Source organism: Eptesicus fuscus, chromosome 4 (assembly GCF_027574615.1).
Source record: "Eptesicus fuscus isolate TK198812 chromosome 4, DD_ASM_mEF_20220401, whole genome shotgun sequence".
NCBI lineage: Eukaryota > Metazoa > Chordata > Mammalia > Chiroptera > Vespertilionidae > Eptesicus > Eptesicus fuscus.
In genome coordinates, this window is record NC_072476.1 from 70,100,498 (window position 1) to 70,115,990 (window position 15,493).

The 15,493-nt window shown below is 36.8% G+C and overlaps 2 protein-coding genes across 4 annotated transcripts in view; both read right to left on the bottom strand.

The window, feature by feature from the left end:
• Positions 1–1,512, bottom strand: part of CMYA5 (cardiomyopathy associated 5) — a 93,126-nt gene extending 91,614 nt beyond the window's left edge. The window contains exon 1 of the mRNA XM_008161980.3: positions 1,349–1,512. Coding sequence (XP_008160202.2) covers positions 1,349–1,497 — 149 coding nt within the window. The 5' untranslated portion in view covers positions 1,498–1,512. The remainder of the gene's footprint in view (positions 1–1,348) is intronic.
• A 1,268-nt stretch (positions 1,513–2,780) lies between these two features.
• TENT2 (terminal nucleotidyltransferase 2) overlaps positions 2,781–15,493 on the bottom strand; it is a 72,067-nt gene continuing 59,354 nt past the window's right edge. For all 3 annotated transcript variants that reach the window (XM_008161979.3, XM_054715125.1, XM_054715124.1), the window contains exons 13-15: positions 7,906–7,997; positions 6,225–6,304; positions 2,781–4,230 (exon numbers count right to left, since the gene is read on the bottom strand). In XM_008161979.3, the coding sequence (XP_008160201.1) occupies positions 4,156–4,230; positions 6,225–6,304; positions 7,906–7,997 (247 nt within the window). In that variant the 3' untranslated portion in view covers positions 2,781–4,155. The remainder of the gene's footprint in view (positions 4,231–6,224; positions 6,305–7,905; positions 7,998–15,493) is intronic.

The following is a 15,493-nucleotide window of genomic DNA, read 5'->3' on the forward strand; positions in this document are numbered from 1 at the left end:
GTTAAAAAGTCTGGGATTGACAGATCTCCCTTCTCAATATTCCCTATTCCTTGTTCCATTTCCTCCAGGTGCTCTCTTCTGCTTTTCCTTTCTGCACCTCCTGCCATTCTGTAAAGCGCCCAGGACAGGCCCACTTGTCGGGGCAGTCACAGATCTATACACTCTCTCCTGACCTTCCACAGACCCTGGTCTGTCCTCCCCGCCCTCCCACTTATTTAGTACATAGTGCCACACTTTCCATATTGCTCTCTAACTTTTCCCATGAAGTCCTGGAGGACAGGGGCTGTGCCTGCTTCCCACTTGGCAGCTGATTGGTAAATATGTGACCCATATACCAGACTTAACTGACATACCATTCACCCTAATCAATGCCAGTTTAGGGCTACTTCAACTCCAGCTCTATTGGCTTCGGTTGGGCAGTACTTTTTAACTTTGGATAAGATGGGCATTCTGAAATGCTGCACATAATCTGTCACCTACAAAGTAGGCCTCTCTATTGATATTAATAGAAATAGGAAGAGACATCACTGACAAAAACAAAACAAACAAAAAAAAAAATAAGCCACCCCATACCCAAATAGAAGTAAAAGTAGAAATAAATCTAAATAGAGAGAAGATGCTTTCTACTTATCTCATTTTAGGGTCCCTATGAAGGGAGGGAAGAGGAAGGTGTAAGTGGAGGGAAAACCATAGTTTTATATAGTATTATCTAACTGCATTCACATTCATTGAAACGTTGATATTTGGGACCACGAAAACAAAAAAAAGCAGGATTTTAGAACGAGGGTTGCTGAAACTCATGCTTCTTTCCTCCAAAGAATTTATGGGCCTTTGTACCAAAATCAAGTTCCCTTGTAGCAACCTATCCCAATATGAGCTATCCAAGAGACCGCCACCCTCACCCCTTCCCCCCCTCCCCCGCCCCAAACCCCCCTTCTCTAGCTCAGGCTTTCAAGATTGTTCCTGTGCCTTAGGCCAAAAGTTTCAGCGTTTCAGCACATTCTGCAGTTACGCAGGACCCGAAGTAAATTCCCAGGAATAAACAAGAGCTGCAAGTGACAAGGAGCTGAGCTGGGCTGGGAGGAGAGGGGGGGCGCGGAAGGGATGAACTTTGCAGCTGCAGGCGGGCCTGTCACTCCAACCGACAGGAGGCACCTTCACCTTTAAGTTCTTACCAAGGCAGCGCCCCAGAGAGAAAGTACTCAGCTCCAGGGGAGTGAGCTCCAGCAGTTAAGAAGAGGAACAGGCAGGCTGCGGGGCTGCGCCGCGAAGCACCTGCCCTAGGCGGCCGCATTTCCAGGCCCGGGCCTCGCGCTGGCTGCGGGGCTGGGAGAGGCGCACACGCTACCTGGCGTCCGGCTCCTCCTCCGACTCCGTGACCGTCTCGTCCTCCTCGCCCTCTGACTCCTCCTCGGTCTCCAGCTCTCGAGTCGCCTCCTCGTCCCCATCGGAGCCGAGGAAGCTCTCGGTGGCGTGGTTGCTGTCGCTGCTCGCCATCGCTTTTCCGGGCCGGGGCCGGGGCCGGAGCTGGAGCCGGAGCCGCCCGCGCCGCGCCTGGTGTTCTCCCTGACTGCGCCTCTGGCCCGGAGGGCGGCTCGGGTTCCCGGCGCGGGGGGCGGGCACGTCCCGCGACTTTAAATAGAAGGCGTCATAAAGTTTTGCCGCCGAGCTTCAGGGACCCGGACTCAGCTTCTCCTCTTCCCGCGTGTCTGCCAACTTCCCCCGAGCCCTCCCCGCGCCGTTCAGGCGGATCCCTGGCGGGCCCTGGGGGCAACTGACGATCGCCCACCACTCCAAGGGCGCAGGCTCCTAGGCAGCAGCAGGTGGAGAGGAGGAAAGGCGCCCAGACCCACCTCTTTCCTCCTCAGTGGGTTTGGTAGGCTTTGTTTACAGCCAAGCTACCCTTTACCCCAACCTAATAAGTACTCCTTACTGAGCAAGGGGCTTCATAGTTCAGGCCCTCAGCTAAGGGTCTCCCTCTCATGACCCCCTTACAACTCCGCTGTGTAAGGTTTAACTGCAATGCTGGTTTTCTGGGGTGGGGGTCGGGGGTGGGAGTAGCTAGCCTGCTCAGTCTCAGGGCTAGTCCAGTGATCCATGGGGAATTTAGGCTTAAGTTTATTGATTTTGAATTGAGTGAAAGTTTATTCACTTTGATCTATTTTTTCAACGAACAGGTGAAAAGCAGCAACAGTAAAATGAGCTATGTGCAGGGCAGTGTGTGTTTTTCCTCATCTTTCAAAGTTTCGCACCTTTGAAAGATGAGAAAATAGTGCCAGTGAAGGAGTCCATACCATAATGAATTTGGGGTGGGAGGAACTTTATTTGGAAATGTCCTAATACTAAAGAGGAAGGGCGCCCTAAATACTTACCCAATCCCTGCGAGCTGCACAGAATTATTATACAGTACTATAACTATTGTTTATAATGATTACTCAAGTCACTATAATATTAATTATGCTCAACACATTCTGATAAAGAGTTGCACAGTGTATAATACATTTTAGGAAAATTTCCAAGAAAGGGAATATATAAAGCATAATTGCTTTAAAAATGTTAAACATCAATAATCTAAAAAACTCATCTGTGCAGAAAGCTTCATTCCTAATAATACCAGAGAAATAGGATGTTGATGTAGTTAGTTGGCTTAACAATGAAAGAACCTGATTACAAGACCCTCTGTATAATCTAAATAATCAAGCACAACTGGATTCAGGTCAGCTTCAGATGATAGCTACAGCCTCAATCTCAAGACTCACAAACACACACAAAAACACCTCAACAATTTCCATATATAAACTTTATTGCATTTGACATAATACAAAACTTTAAACTTAAAGAAGAAAATGAAAATATGCACCTTTTACAAGTCAAAGAAAAGCAAGTCTTAGCATTTGGATTCGTCTGCCAAAAACAAAACAAAACAAAACAAAACAAAACCCCCAAATATATTAGAGGTACAAACTGTGCTACAGCAGGTCTAAAAGAAGTTGTACAGAGTCCTTTTGAAAAAGTTAAAACTATTTCCAAGATTACTTTTCATATTTAAATGTACAGGCATTAACCACTTTACAAATATTTACACAAACCCAAACAACCTTAATAAACACTGTAGCTTTTTCAGCAGCCACCAATACTTCTTCATGTGAAAAAGAAACACTAAAAAAGTATCTTTACAAACATTAAGCTTTTATTTATAATGATTTTGTCTTACCCTAAAACATTTCATTAGGGACTTACTGCCTAAAAATTCCAGTTGATTACAATCCTGTAATTGCACACAGAAAAAAATCTGATATGATCAATAGGTTATAATCTCAACTTTGAGCTTTCCGTTTCTGTTGTTACATGTCACATGGAAAATAAAAGCACAAAATGGGAAGTAAAGCTAAAATGCATATTGCACTAAGCTACCATAAAGCATAGGGGACTTGATCTTTTCAAAATGTCTACAATGAATTGATTTTTTAAAAACAATTCACTAACTGCTGTTCAATACAGAGTTAGCGCTCATATTACTACAGTGCAAAATGTACTGTTGTCACAAAAAATTGAAAGCAATCTCGAGTACATCAAAAGCATCTGAGGTACTAATGAAATGCTAATACAGACACACGTACAGCCTCTATCCTGGAATCAAGCGAAGACTTAAGGCAACTGTCCAATATTTCATGCCTCTGCAGTGATTTCATTGAAATAAAAGATTTCATTTTGCTTCAAGTAACTGAATAACTGACTTGACTCTTCACTTTACTAGGACAGGCAATAAACTATCTACTGTAGATTATACTTTCCAAAATTCCACAAATCTTTTCAGTATTAGCATGTGGTACAATTAACTGAAGTTATATCAAAAACCTTTTACTTGTTCAGGTAGTCTCCCAAAAAATATTTTATCTGATCACCTGAAAATTCATGCCATAATATCACTAATCATCAATGTAAACATTTTCAAAAATACATCTTTAAATCCAAGGGTTTTATTAGGAAATGTTATAATAAAATATGCAATCTTTATATAAGTATGTCCTTTTAAAAATAAAACATGAAAACAAGAACAATGAAAAGAAACTATGATGGAGGTAAACAAAATGCATTATGGTATTACTATTGTTCTTTATTTATCAGAAGAATTTATTAAGTAATAGAGGCCAGTCATCTTTTCAGGACAGCAGCTCTTAAAGGTAGTATACTGTTCAAATCTTTTTTGTCTCTCAATCTGTGCCATGACTGTTGAGAAAAAAAAAAATCATTTTTAAAACCTAAAGTATGTGCAGAACAAATACTAAATGGAAAGTTACTAGAATGTTAATAGTAGTTCTCTCGAAGTAGTAAAATTTTGGGTGTTTTTTTTCTTCTTCTTTGTGTTTTTATCTCCCAAGTTTTTAATACAGTACAAGAATTGTTTCTGTCATCAGAAAAAAAAGAGTTATCTAAAAAATCAATACCTGTGTGGCTTCAATTAATAAAGAAATGGACATATAGGTGGTACAAAAGGACACAATTGACAATGTTCACATTTATTCACAGATTTAAATAATTTCATCTAAAGCAGCATGGTACAAAGTAATTAAAACAAAACCTTTGAGTTTGAAAGAATAAGGGAAGACTACTTAAATTATCTGATGGACAATTTGGCATCTAGTAAGCTTTTTCAATTAAAAATAGTATTTATGAAGGTGACAGTAAATCTATTAAAAAACTTTTTATATGAATCTAGAAAAGACAAGTAAGTTGAATTGGTAAGAAAAAAAAAAAAAAAAGGAACTGAAGTGCCCTAGCTGGTTTGGCTTAGTGGATAGTGTCGGCCTTCGGACCAAAGCGTCCCGGGTTTGATCCTAGTCAAGGGCACTTACATTGGTTACAATCTCCTCGGGCCCTGGCCCTGTTCAGAGGCAACCAATTGATGTGTTTCTCTCACATCGATGTTTCTCTCTGTTTTTCCCTCTCTATTCCACTCTCCCTAAAGATCAATGGAAAAATATCCTTGGGTGAGGATTAACAACAACAACAAAAAAGGAACTGAAGGAAGCTCATCCATCAATACGAATAGCTATGTAAGCAATACTGTTTTTGAGTTATCAATTTAACCTGACAAAAATCTTCCCTCTGGAATATTAGTTTTGTCCTGCACAATTCCATTCATTTAAATTTTCTTGTCTGGTTGATAAATGAGAGGGCCTAATTTGAAGAAAAGTTTGTAATATGATACACTTGCATTTTTAATTATCATCAAAATAAAGTCCACTTGTATGTCTTTTTTAATTGATTTTTTACAGAAAGGAAAGGAGAGAGATAGAGAGCTAGAAACATCGATGAGAGAGAAACATCGACCAGCTGCCTCCTGCACACTCCCTACCGGGGATGTGCCCGGAACCAATGTACTTGCCCTTGACCGGAATCAAACCTGGGACCTTTCAGTCCGCAGACCGACGCTCTATCCACTGAGCCAAACCGGTTTCGGCGACTTGTATGTCTTGATAATAAAAAGTTATGTCTCTAAAATGATCATCACAGTTCACTGATTCTTTCCTTCTATGAAGCATTTCTCCTGTATGTCTCATAGTACATATTTTTATCAGTGTGTTTCTACATTGTACTGTGGAATTCCTTGATAACTAAAACCCCACCTAGCAAAATTTCTGATGAATTCATAATGTGACTAAAGAGCTAAGGAATAAATTACAGTATATGTGTGTGTGTACATATATATAACCAAAGTTTATATATATAGTGCGTGTATATACACAAATATACTTTTTTAACTTCTCAAAATGTAAACAAAGATAAAATGGAACTCAAGTTCCTGTTAGGGCATGCAAAAGAAAAATCATGAGGGGTGGATGGGAGATAATCTGTAATACTTTCAACAATAAAAATAAATGAATAAATAAGTTTTCTTTTAAGGCTATCATAAGTTCCCCAATATTTTAGGAGGCAAAGAAGTCCACCAGGCTTTAGTTTCATTTTGAGAGTTTAATAAGTCACTATGGAAATGCTTATTTCCACAAAAGTGAAAGCCATGTGAATGAAAACAGAGCCAGATCTCTCTGAAGGGAAAGTATATCTAAATTCAAGTAATAAATTCCCTATTGTGCTACACTGATGGCTTCACAACATAGAAACCAGGGCTATTCGGTCCAATTACTAGTACATATGTATTTCATTTTCAAAGCACATTAGTCTACTAATGCTTTTAAGAGTTAATCTAATATACTGTTTACCTTTAAAAATTGATCCTTTATCATGTCAAACTTCTGCTTTTCATGCACAGCTCTGGCAGTATTTGTTCCATCAAAAGGTTCTGCAAAGTTAAATGCACATATAACAAAAAATTAAAATTAGAGCTTCAGTTTTTTTATTTGGTTGAACTATATGAAATTGTCAATATTTGACAGTTTTTTACCTAGAAAATAGCAATTACATATAATTCAACCTAGTATCTTATTAGATTTATGCATATTGAACATAGTTGTATATAGCTATGCACTGTGTAATAAGGTAGGAAGAACTCAAGTGAGAGGATAACTAAAAATGAAGTCATCAGCATAAGTATGTTAAATCTAAATCATAAAAGTGGATAAGATTTCTGAAGAATTACAGAGTGTCAAAAACCTACCTACCCTTAAGAAAATAAAAATAAGTTAAAGAATTAAAGTTATCAAAAAGTATAAAGCACTGTATCTGAGAGAGGTGGTTAATGTTAAACATTACAGAAAGATAATTTTAAATTTAATTTAAATTTAAAAGACTTCTGATTTGTCAAGCAAGAGAAAGGTCAATCCCTTTGAAAGTAAGTCTAAACATTGTGAGGATAGAAGACAATGCAGAAAGTTATGGTGTGAGTGGATGGTTTAGAAAGATACAGTGAGAACAGTGTAACCTGTATGAGAAATTTGGCAGTGAAAGAGCTGAAAAGATAGCAAGTAGAGAAGACAGGAAGAAAATGAAGAGTTTTAGAGAACAGAACATTACCTTCCACATCACCCACAAGAGGGAAGAGTCCATATATACAGACAACAAATGTTTTATAATATTGAGAAGACAAAGAAACTGAAGGTAATAGTGAGAAAAGGAGGCTAACAGATGGGATAGCTGAAATAATGTCAGCAGTAGGTAAAAATTACTCGAGTTTAAGAATTTTTGCAATAAAAAAGAGGGGGGAAAGTAGTTAGAAGAGGCAGTAGGATGAAGCCAAGAGTATTGATAAGAACTATTTGTGCCTTAAAGCTGAGACCTGGAAAAAGGGTGAAATCAAATGGAGAGGTTAACTTTACATTTGTAATACAATCTAAGCAGGCAGGCCCATCATTTTAAAAGCTCCTTTTGTTTCTTTTGTGTGTTTTTATTGCTTAGAAAGGCTATTATAAAAAGAAGTTTACTGTCAAAGTACTGTTTTCTTCAACAGAATAATGCCATATGCCAAACTATCAGGTCACATCACACATAGCACTTTACAGCAGTCAGTGTTTCTTTAAGTCAGTGATAGTCAACTAAATATAAATTAATTTTAGAAAACAGAATATCTCAGCATTTAATTTTTAAAGTAAAATCAATTTCTATTCATAAAAATCTAGCTTGCATTTAAGAATCAGTATAAAAGAACTGATTTTATTTCAATATAAGAATGACGTTTCCATCAATTATAAGCAGGAGGGATATTGTTTAGTGTTTCTAGTTGCTCAAATCTTACCAACTAGAAACACTAAACACCTAAATTCGTGTTTGTTATTTTCTACAAATAAAAGTTTTTAAGTTATTTTTAAATATTAAATTAAAATCTTATAACTAAAACCACTTCAGGATATAAATTTGTTATTTTATAATAATATAAGCTGAAATTATTCAAGTAATTCTCTCAGTACATGATGATAACTGAATGACAGAGAGTAGTGGGAAAGCTACCTTCTACACAGATGTATTTATTTCTCCATTCAATACCATCAGGCCTGGGAATGGCTTTGGCTTCACGAACTGAAATCATTTGACTGTTCCAGCTGTAAGAAAAACATTAATTATGTTAACTATTTTAATTTCCCCTTTATTATTTTTATTATATTAGTAGTAAGGCCTCCTCTGATTTTCTCAAAGAATACTGAAACTTGCCTTGACCCTCAGCAACACAATCCCCATTTCCGTTTCTCTACTTTTTTTCTTCATAGCACTACAGTCTAACAATTTGCTTAGTTATTGTTTATAGTGTGTATCCAAGATATTAAATTATTTCTGTATTTTTTCACTGTTCAACTAGTTGTTTAGCACAAATTAGGTACTTAATACTTATTTATTGAATAAATTAAGCAATATAAAAAAATAAGAAACCCTGGCCCCATGGCTCAGTTGGTTGAAGTATCGCCCCATACACCAAAAGATTGCAAATTTGATTCCCAGTCAGGACACATACCTAAGTTGTGAGTTTGATCCCAAGTTGGGGTGCATATAGGAGGCAACTGATAAAATGTTTCTTTTTCAGATCAATGTTTCTCTCTCTCTTTTTTCCTCACTCTGTAAAATTAATAAAAAAACATTCCTCAGAATTTAAAAAAAAGAATGTGTAGCCCTAGCCGGTTTGGCTCAGTGGATAGAACGTTAGCCTGTGGACTGAAGGGTCCCAGGTTCAATTTTGGCCAAGGGCATATGCCTGGGTTGCAGGCTCGATCCTCAGTAGGGGGCGTGCAGGAGGCAGCCGGATTCTCTCTCATCATTTATGTTTCTCTCTATCCTTCTCCCTTCCTCTCTAAAATCAATAAAAATATATTTTTTTAAAAAACATAAAAATAAAAGAATGGGTAAGTAAGCAAAAAATAAAAATTATATTCATTATTAATATCTCACTAAGAATTTTTAATTTAAGAATTAATCTTATTGTGTTATTTTCTGATTCAGTCAGTAATTTGTGTTCAGTTCCATATCTGTTTGTATGATTTGGGGAAAAATTCTGAAATTTTCAAAAAAAATAGCAACTAGATGCTGGTTCAGAAAACAAAACTAATACTCTATGAAAACACACTGTGAAAACATGTATTACTACATATGGATGTAGCAGCTAATAATGAAGTTTTACTCAAGTAAAATAATTTTATCTGCATGTCTGAAGGCCAATTGTCCAGTCTTTAGTAATGTATTAGCATTACATTGTTGTTTCTTTTGATTTTTTTAAAAAATATATTTTATTGATTTTTTACAGAGGAAGAGAGAGGGATAGAGAGTTAGAAACATCGATGAGAGAGAATCATCGATCAGCTGCCTCTTGCACACCCCCTACTGGAGTTGTGCCCGCAACCAAGGTACATGCCCTTGACCGGAATCGAACCCGGGACCCTTGAGTCCGCAGGCCGACGCTCTATCCACTGAGCCAAACCGGTTTCGGCTCTTTTGATTTCTTTACAATTATAATAGTTTGTATAAGTACTATTTTCTTTTTTTCAAGAATTATTTTAACACTTATGACGACTCAGCCTGTATACAAGAGAAAATGAGTTTGGGGAATAGCTGGTATCTTTTTTACAGTGCTATCTTTCTCCATTATTTCAGTAAGAAGAGAAAAGACCATGGTTTTGGACCTTCGAGGTCCAACACTTGCCCTACTCTTTCTATATTTATTAGAGAGAGAAACCATCTATACTAATTAAAGGGTAATAGGCTAATTAGACCAGACATCTTCCGGACTCCTTCTGGACAAAGCCACGGTGGCAGGGGCCGGGGCAGAGGGCAGTTAAGAGGCGATCAGGCCGGCAGGGGGGAGCAGTTAGGGGGCAATCAGGCTGGCAGGGGAACAGTTAGGGGCGATCAGGCAGGCAGGCAGGCAGGCGAGCGGTTAGGAGGCAGTGGTCCTGGATTATGAGTGGGATGTCCGACTGCCGATTTAGGCCCAACATCCCCTAAGTGGTCCCGGATTGGAGAGGGTGCAAGCCGGGGTGAGGGACGTGCCCACCCTGCCCATTCAAGAATTTTGTGCACTGGGCCTCTAGTACAAATATAATTGTGGATTCAGTATGACATTTGTTTCTGAAAAACTGATTAATTTCTATGTTAAATGTTCGAGAAAATATTGCATCTTGTGAAGTTTGATCATTGAAAAGAATGCTCGAAGTATAAAAGTTTTCTACATTTTGCCGAAACCGGTTTGGCTCAGTGGATAGAGCGTCGGCCTGCGGACTCAAGGGTCCCAGGTTCAATTCCGGTCAAGGGCATGTACCTTGATTCCGATCAGTGCAAGAGGCAGCTGATCGATGTTTCTCTCCCATTGATGTTTCTAACTCTCTATCCCTCTCTCTTCCTCTCTGTAAAAAATCAATAAAATATTTTTTAAAAAAAGTTTTCTACATTTTATTATCAAGAGTACAGTTTAGAAACAAAATTAAAAAACAAACAAACAGAGTACAGTTTAGAAATACAGGATGAGGCAAAAGTAAGTTTATATTGTTTGTATGGAAAGTAATACAATAAATAATAAATAATAATACAAGAATAAACTCTGTGGTTCATATATTCTCAACCGTAAACCTATTTTTGTCCCACCCGGTACTTTGCAAAGACAGCTCTAAGTTTGTTTGTTTTTTAACATATCAGAATTTATGCTTTAAAAAAAAATAAGTGGGTTGTTAAAGAGAAAAACTTAGTATTGGTTATAATAAGATGGTTTAGATACTTCATGTATAGCAGTATGGACTCAACACAGAAAAGAAGTATACTGCTCTATTGTTTCAAGTGTATTTCTAAAATTTTTAAATAACAATGCAAAGAGGAGTTACACAACCACATGCCTGAACCAAATAAGATTATAGTAGAATTACAGTGTATGCTACTTCACTTTATACCACTTAAGACAAATTTTCACTAATAAAATACTTTTTTCCTGAGCCTACTTGTTTCTAATATCGACTTATAGGACAACTGAATTTGCAGTACAATTAAAAGTAGAAACATTATGTTAAAAAGGGGTAGATTGATTTTTTCTTTCAGACGAGCTTAGAATATTAAAATACTGTGTCCTATTAAACTATAGCTTTTACTTCCTTAAATCAAAGGAACTCCCCTCACCTCTATATTTCTATTGAATCCAATCCCAACTTTATATTACATGCCAGTACTTTGTTCTAAACAGGGTCACAGAAACATATGAACATACCTATATTCACTTTATCATCACTAACCAGATACACCTATAATCAACCCGAATAATGCAGTTAATTAAATGACTATATCACCAGAAATACTGAAAAACTTCAGAGAGGGAAAAAAGAATATTTTGAATCACTATCATTTAGACTGATTCAATCTACTGCATTTTCAGAGCTTTTAAATATTTCTAAATTATTAAACATTTCAAGTCATGAAACATGATATATAGCATATACTATTTTTATTCTTAGAGGTAAATTTAAATGTAGAATTCAAATGGTAATTTAGAAATATTTTCCCTAAACATTTTATTCTTTAATATAGACAGACCCTAAACTAAACCTTTTATTATCTTTTTCTACCATAATTTGCTTGCCATGTGAAAATCTGTTACTGTCAATCATTAAAGTGTAAAATAAAATACAGTTTATAGAAGAAGGATATTGCACAAAAGAATGGAAGAACAGATATGGGGCTTAATTTGATCTAAAATAGATTTGATAATTTATAATAATCTTTTCACTATAAAGCTGAGATTACTGACTCCATATTAGTAAGATGTTTGCTTCTTTTCTTCAGTAGTGATGATAAACAGGTATCCATCTATTAGCTCTCATTTGCCATTCTTTTTGTGACAAAGTATTTTGAGATGATTGATTAAATTAGAAGTGTAGTCTTCAGCAACATTACAAAGAAAAATTTAAGTCTAACAAAGTCTAAATTATGGGTCTGATATCACATGGCTGCACATATACTTCATCTAGTCAAATTAAGTGAACAAATGTATATAATTTTGTTTTATTATTAAGAGTTGGAAAGCAAACAAAAAGAAAACTTTGTTAGGGATTTGAAACCTCTTAAGCAGAGAGAAAAAAAATTTTTTAAATATATTTTATTGATTTTTTACAGAGAGGAAGGGAGAGGGATAGAGAGTTAGAAACATCGATGGGAGAGAAACATCCATCAGCTGCCTCGTGCACAACCCCTACTGGGGATGTGCCTGAAACCAAGGTACATGCCCTTCAGCGGAATTGAACCTGGGACCTATCAGTCCACAGGCCGACGACGTTCCATCCACCCAGCCAAACCGGTTAGGGCCAGAGAGAAAATTTTACTCTAATCCTAGAGTTTTGTTTTGACTGGCTCTTCTGCCTGACTCTTTAAATGCTGGTGTCAATCAGGGCCTTTCTTCTTTCATTTCCCTTGTAATGCTAGATCATCTATTTCAGGCCTCAATACTCTCTTATTTTACAAAAATAACACTTTTTCCAGCTCTAACCTTTTTACTAGGCCCCAGGCCAATATTTATCACTATTAGAAACTGCAACTCGATGTGCTACAGGCATTCCTGCACCTACATTTCCAAGACTCAATTTAATATATTCTGTCCAGTCAATTATTAAAATCACTCCTTTGTATATCCCCTCAACTCTCTCACCTGCTCTTACTGCACTGAACTTCCTTGGATGAAACACAACCATAATTAAATCTTGTCTACTCCTATCCTTTCCCATGCAGTTAAACATGGCTGTAGGAAAATATGTAACCCTGCTGACCTTCAATTCATGATCACTTTAAATTCATGATGTCCTAGCTCAAAGGACCCTATATGCTACTACACATCAATTATACTTTATTTTCATAGTTTCTTTACTCTTCTGCATGACAATTCATATCTTCTTCTCACTTCTCAAATTTCCTCCCTCATAACCAGTCCCAGCTGCTATTCATGCTTCACTTCACTAAAAAAAACCCCAAAGCCATCAAAAGATAATTCCCACTAGCTCCTACCACATATATTCATCTGTATCCATGTACATGTTCAGTTTTTTCTCATTATTATTCATTCATTATCTGTGCTCCTATTCCACTTTGTTCTAGATTCCAACTCTTCTTGATTCAAAAATGTATGTATACTGTTTAACAATTTACTATTTCTTTTTCTGATATCCATTTTGTCAAGATAGGTTATTTCTCACTTCTAAAAACAAAACCAAAAACTCAACCCCACTTAATCCTTCAATTTCTACTCCATTTTTCTGCTCCCCTTTACAAGTATGTAAACTCCTCTAGAGTTTATATACACTAACCTATCTGTATCTAATTCTCCTCCTGTTCTTTCTTAAGCCCACTTCAATGATGCTTTTTATCCCCATTATTCCACAGAAACTGCTTGTCAAAGGCCCAATGAGTGGTCTCCACGTGGACCAATGCACCAATGATCAGCTTTCAGTTCTCATTTTGAACTTGACCTATCAAAGAATGTGACAGATAATCACTCCCTTCTCTTCAAAACATTTTTCTCCCTTGGATTTCAAGACACTACATTCTACTGGCTTACCTCCTGATTCTTCATTTTTAGACTCTATTAGTTCCTTCTCATCCCTAATCTCATTTTCATTTCATCTTTGTAATATGAAATTTTTCAAAGAGATAAACTGAAAAGCATAAAATTAAAAAACAAATCAACAGTTGTTAAGATTTTGCCCCATTTGCTTATTTGTGTACATATAATGTTTTAAACGGAACCATCTGTTAAGCTGTAGATATCACAAAACTTCATTCCTTTTTCCTTTGGCATTCATCTCTTAAGAATAAGACCATTCTCCTTTATAATATCTACAGCATCTAGAAATTAACAGTAACTCAAATGCCCCTCCATACTACAATGTAAGTTCCATGAAGACAAGCATTCATGCCAGTTTTGAGTCATCATCTCTCTTTTGTTAAATGCTATATCCCCAATGCATAAAAAATAGCTTAGTATACAGTAGGCATTCAATGATTTATTAATTAAATAAAATGAGTGAAAAAAAAGACAGAACAAAAAAGGAGGTTACAAAAATTGGGTCTTGTAATTTCCCTTTTTTAAAAATGTATGTGTTTAAGTATGTAGGTATGTATTTTTTAATTAAACAGACAGACTAGCAATAAAATGATTAGGCAATCAGGAAATAAAGACTATAAAATAGAGCCTAGCTGGTATGGTTCATTGGTTGAGCATCGACACATGAACCAGGAAGTAATGGTTCAATTCCCAGTCAGGGCACATACTTGCCTGGGTTGCAGGCTTGACCCCAGTATGGGGCGTGCAGAAGGCAGATGATCGGTGATTCTTTCTCATCATTTATGTTTCTATCTCTCTCCCTCTCCCTTCCTCTCTCTGAAATCAATAAAAACATTTTTTAAAAATATAAAAATAAAATTCATAGACTCTCCAATATTTATGAGTCTATAATATTTAGAACTTTTGTCTTGCTAAAATACAAATTATTACATCTATTTTTTTCTTTTATAAAAATTCTTTATTATTGAAAAGTATTACATATGTCTCCTTTTCCCCCATTGACCTCTCCCAGCATGCTCCTGCCCCCCAGCACAGGCCCTCACCCCCCTATTGTCTGTGTCCATTGGTTATGCTTATAAGGACGCATACAAGTCTTTTGGTTGATCTCTTACCCTCAACCCCCCACTATTTTTTTCAAGATTCCCTGAGTCACCTAATTATTTTTTTCTTTTCCTGGGTACAGTTTTAGAAGTCTGATTTCACCATGAGAATTTTCAGCAGCAAGGTTTAGGAGAAAGTTATGGTTGAAATAGGTAAGAACATCTTAGTAATTTTTAAATGGCCATATAAAATTTCTGCAACATTTATGCCGTATACTCAAGCATCTCTTAAAAGGCACTTAATTCTGTCTTCAAGTATAGAGAATTTTTTAATTGAATATTTCAAAGTTCAGAAGAAATCCTTACAAACATTTCTAAGAACTATCAGAATTTTTAACAGCACCTAGTTCATCATCATGACTGCATTCTTGGCTGTGCTCCCTACAGTCAAATTTCTGAAAATATCTGGTATGAAACAATAATGCACTTGACAAATGCTCTATATGATGAAAGAGTGGAGGAAGATGGCTCGTAAATCATGTATCATCATAACAACAAATGCATACAAAAGTTCAAACTCTTTTTCAAACATCAGCATCCTAGCCAGTATCATTTGGCACAGCAAGCTAGTTTCTGTCAATGCTAAACTAACTCACAAATGGGACAACTACCATCTTGTTTCAGTCCAACAAAGCAGCAATTTAAGGTGTTTGTACGTAGGTGCTCTAATCCTAAACCAGTGATGGGGAACCTATGACACGCGTGTCAGCACTGACATGCGTAGCCATTTCTGATGACACGCGGCCACTGAGGCGGCCGCATGCCAAGGATGAAACATTTGCTGCTCCTGAGAATGAAACATTTGCGAAATAATGTTTTTTCCTCAAAGTGACACACTACCCGAGTTATGCTCAGTTTTTTGGCGAAGTTTGACACACCAAGCTCAAAAGGTTGCCCATCACTGTCCTAAACCATACACATG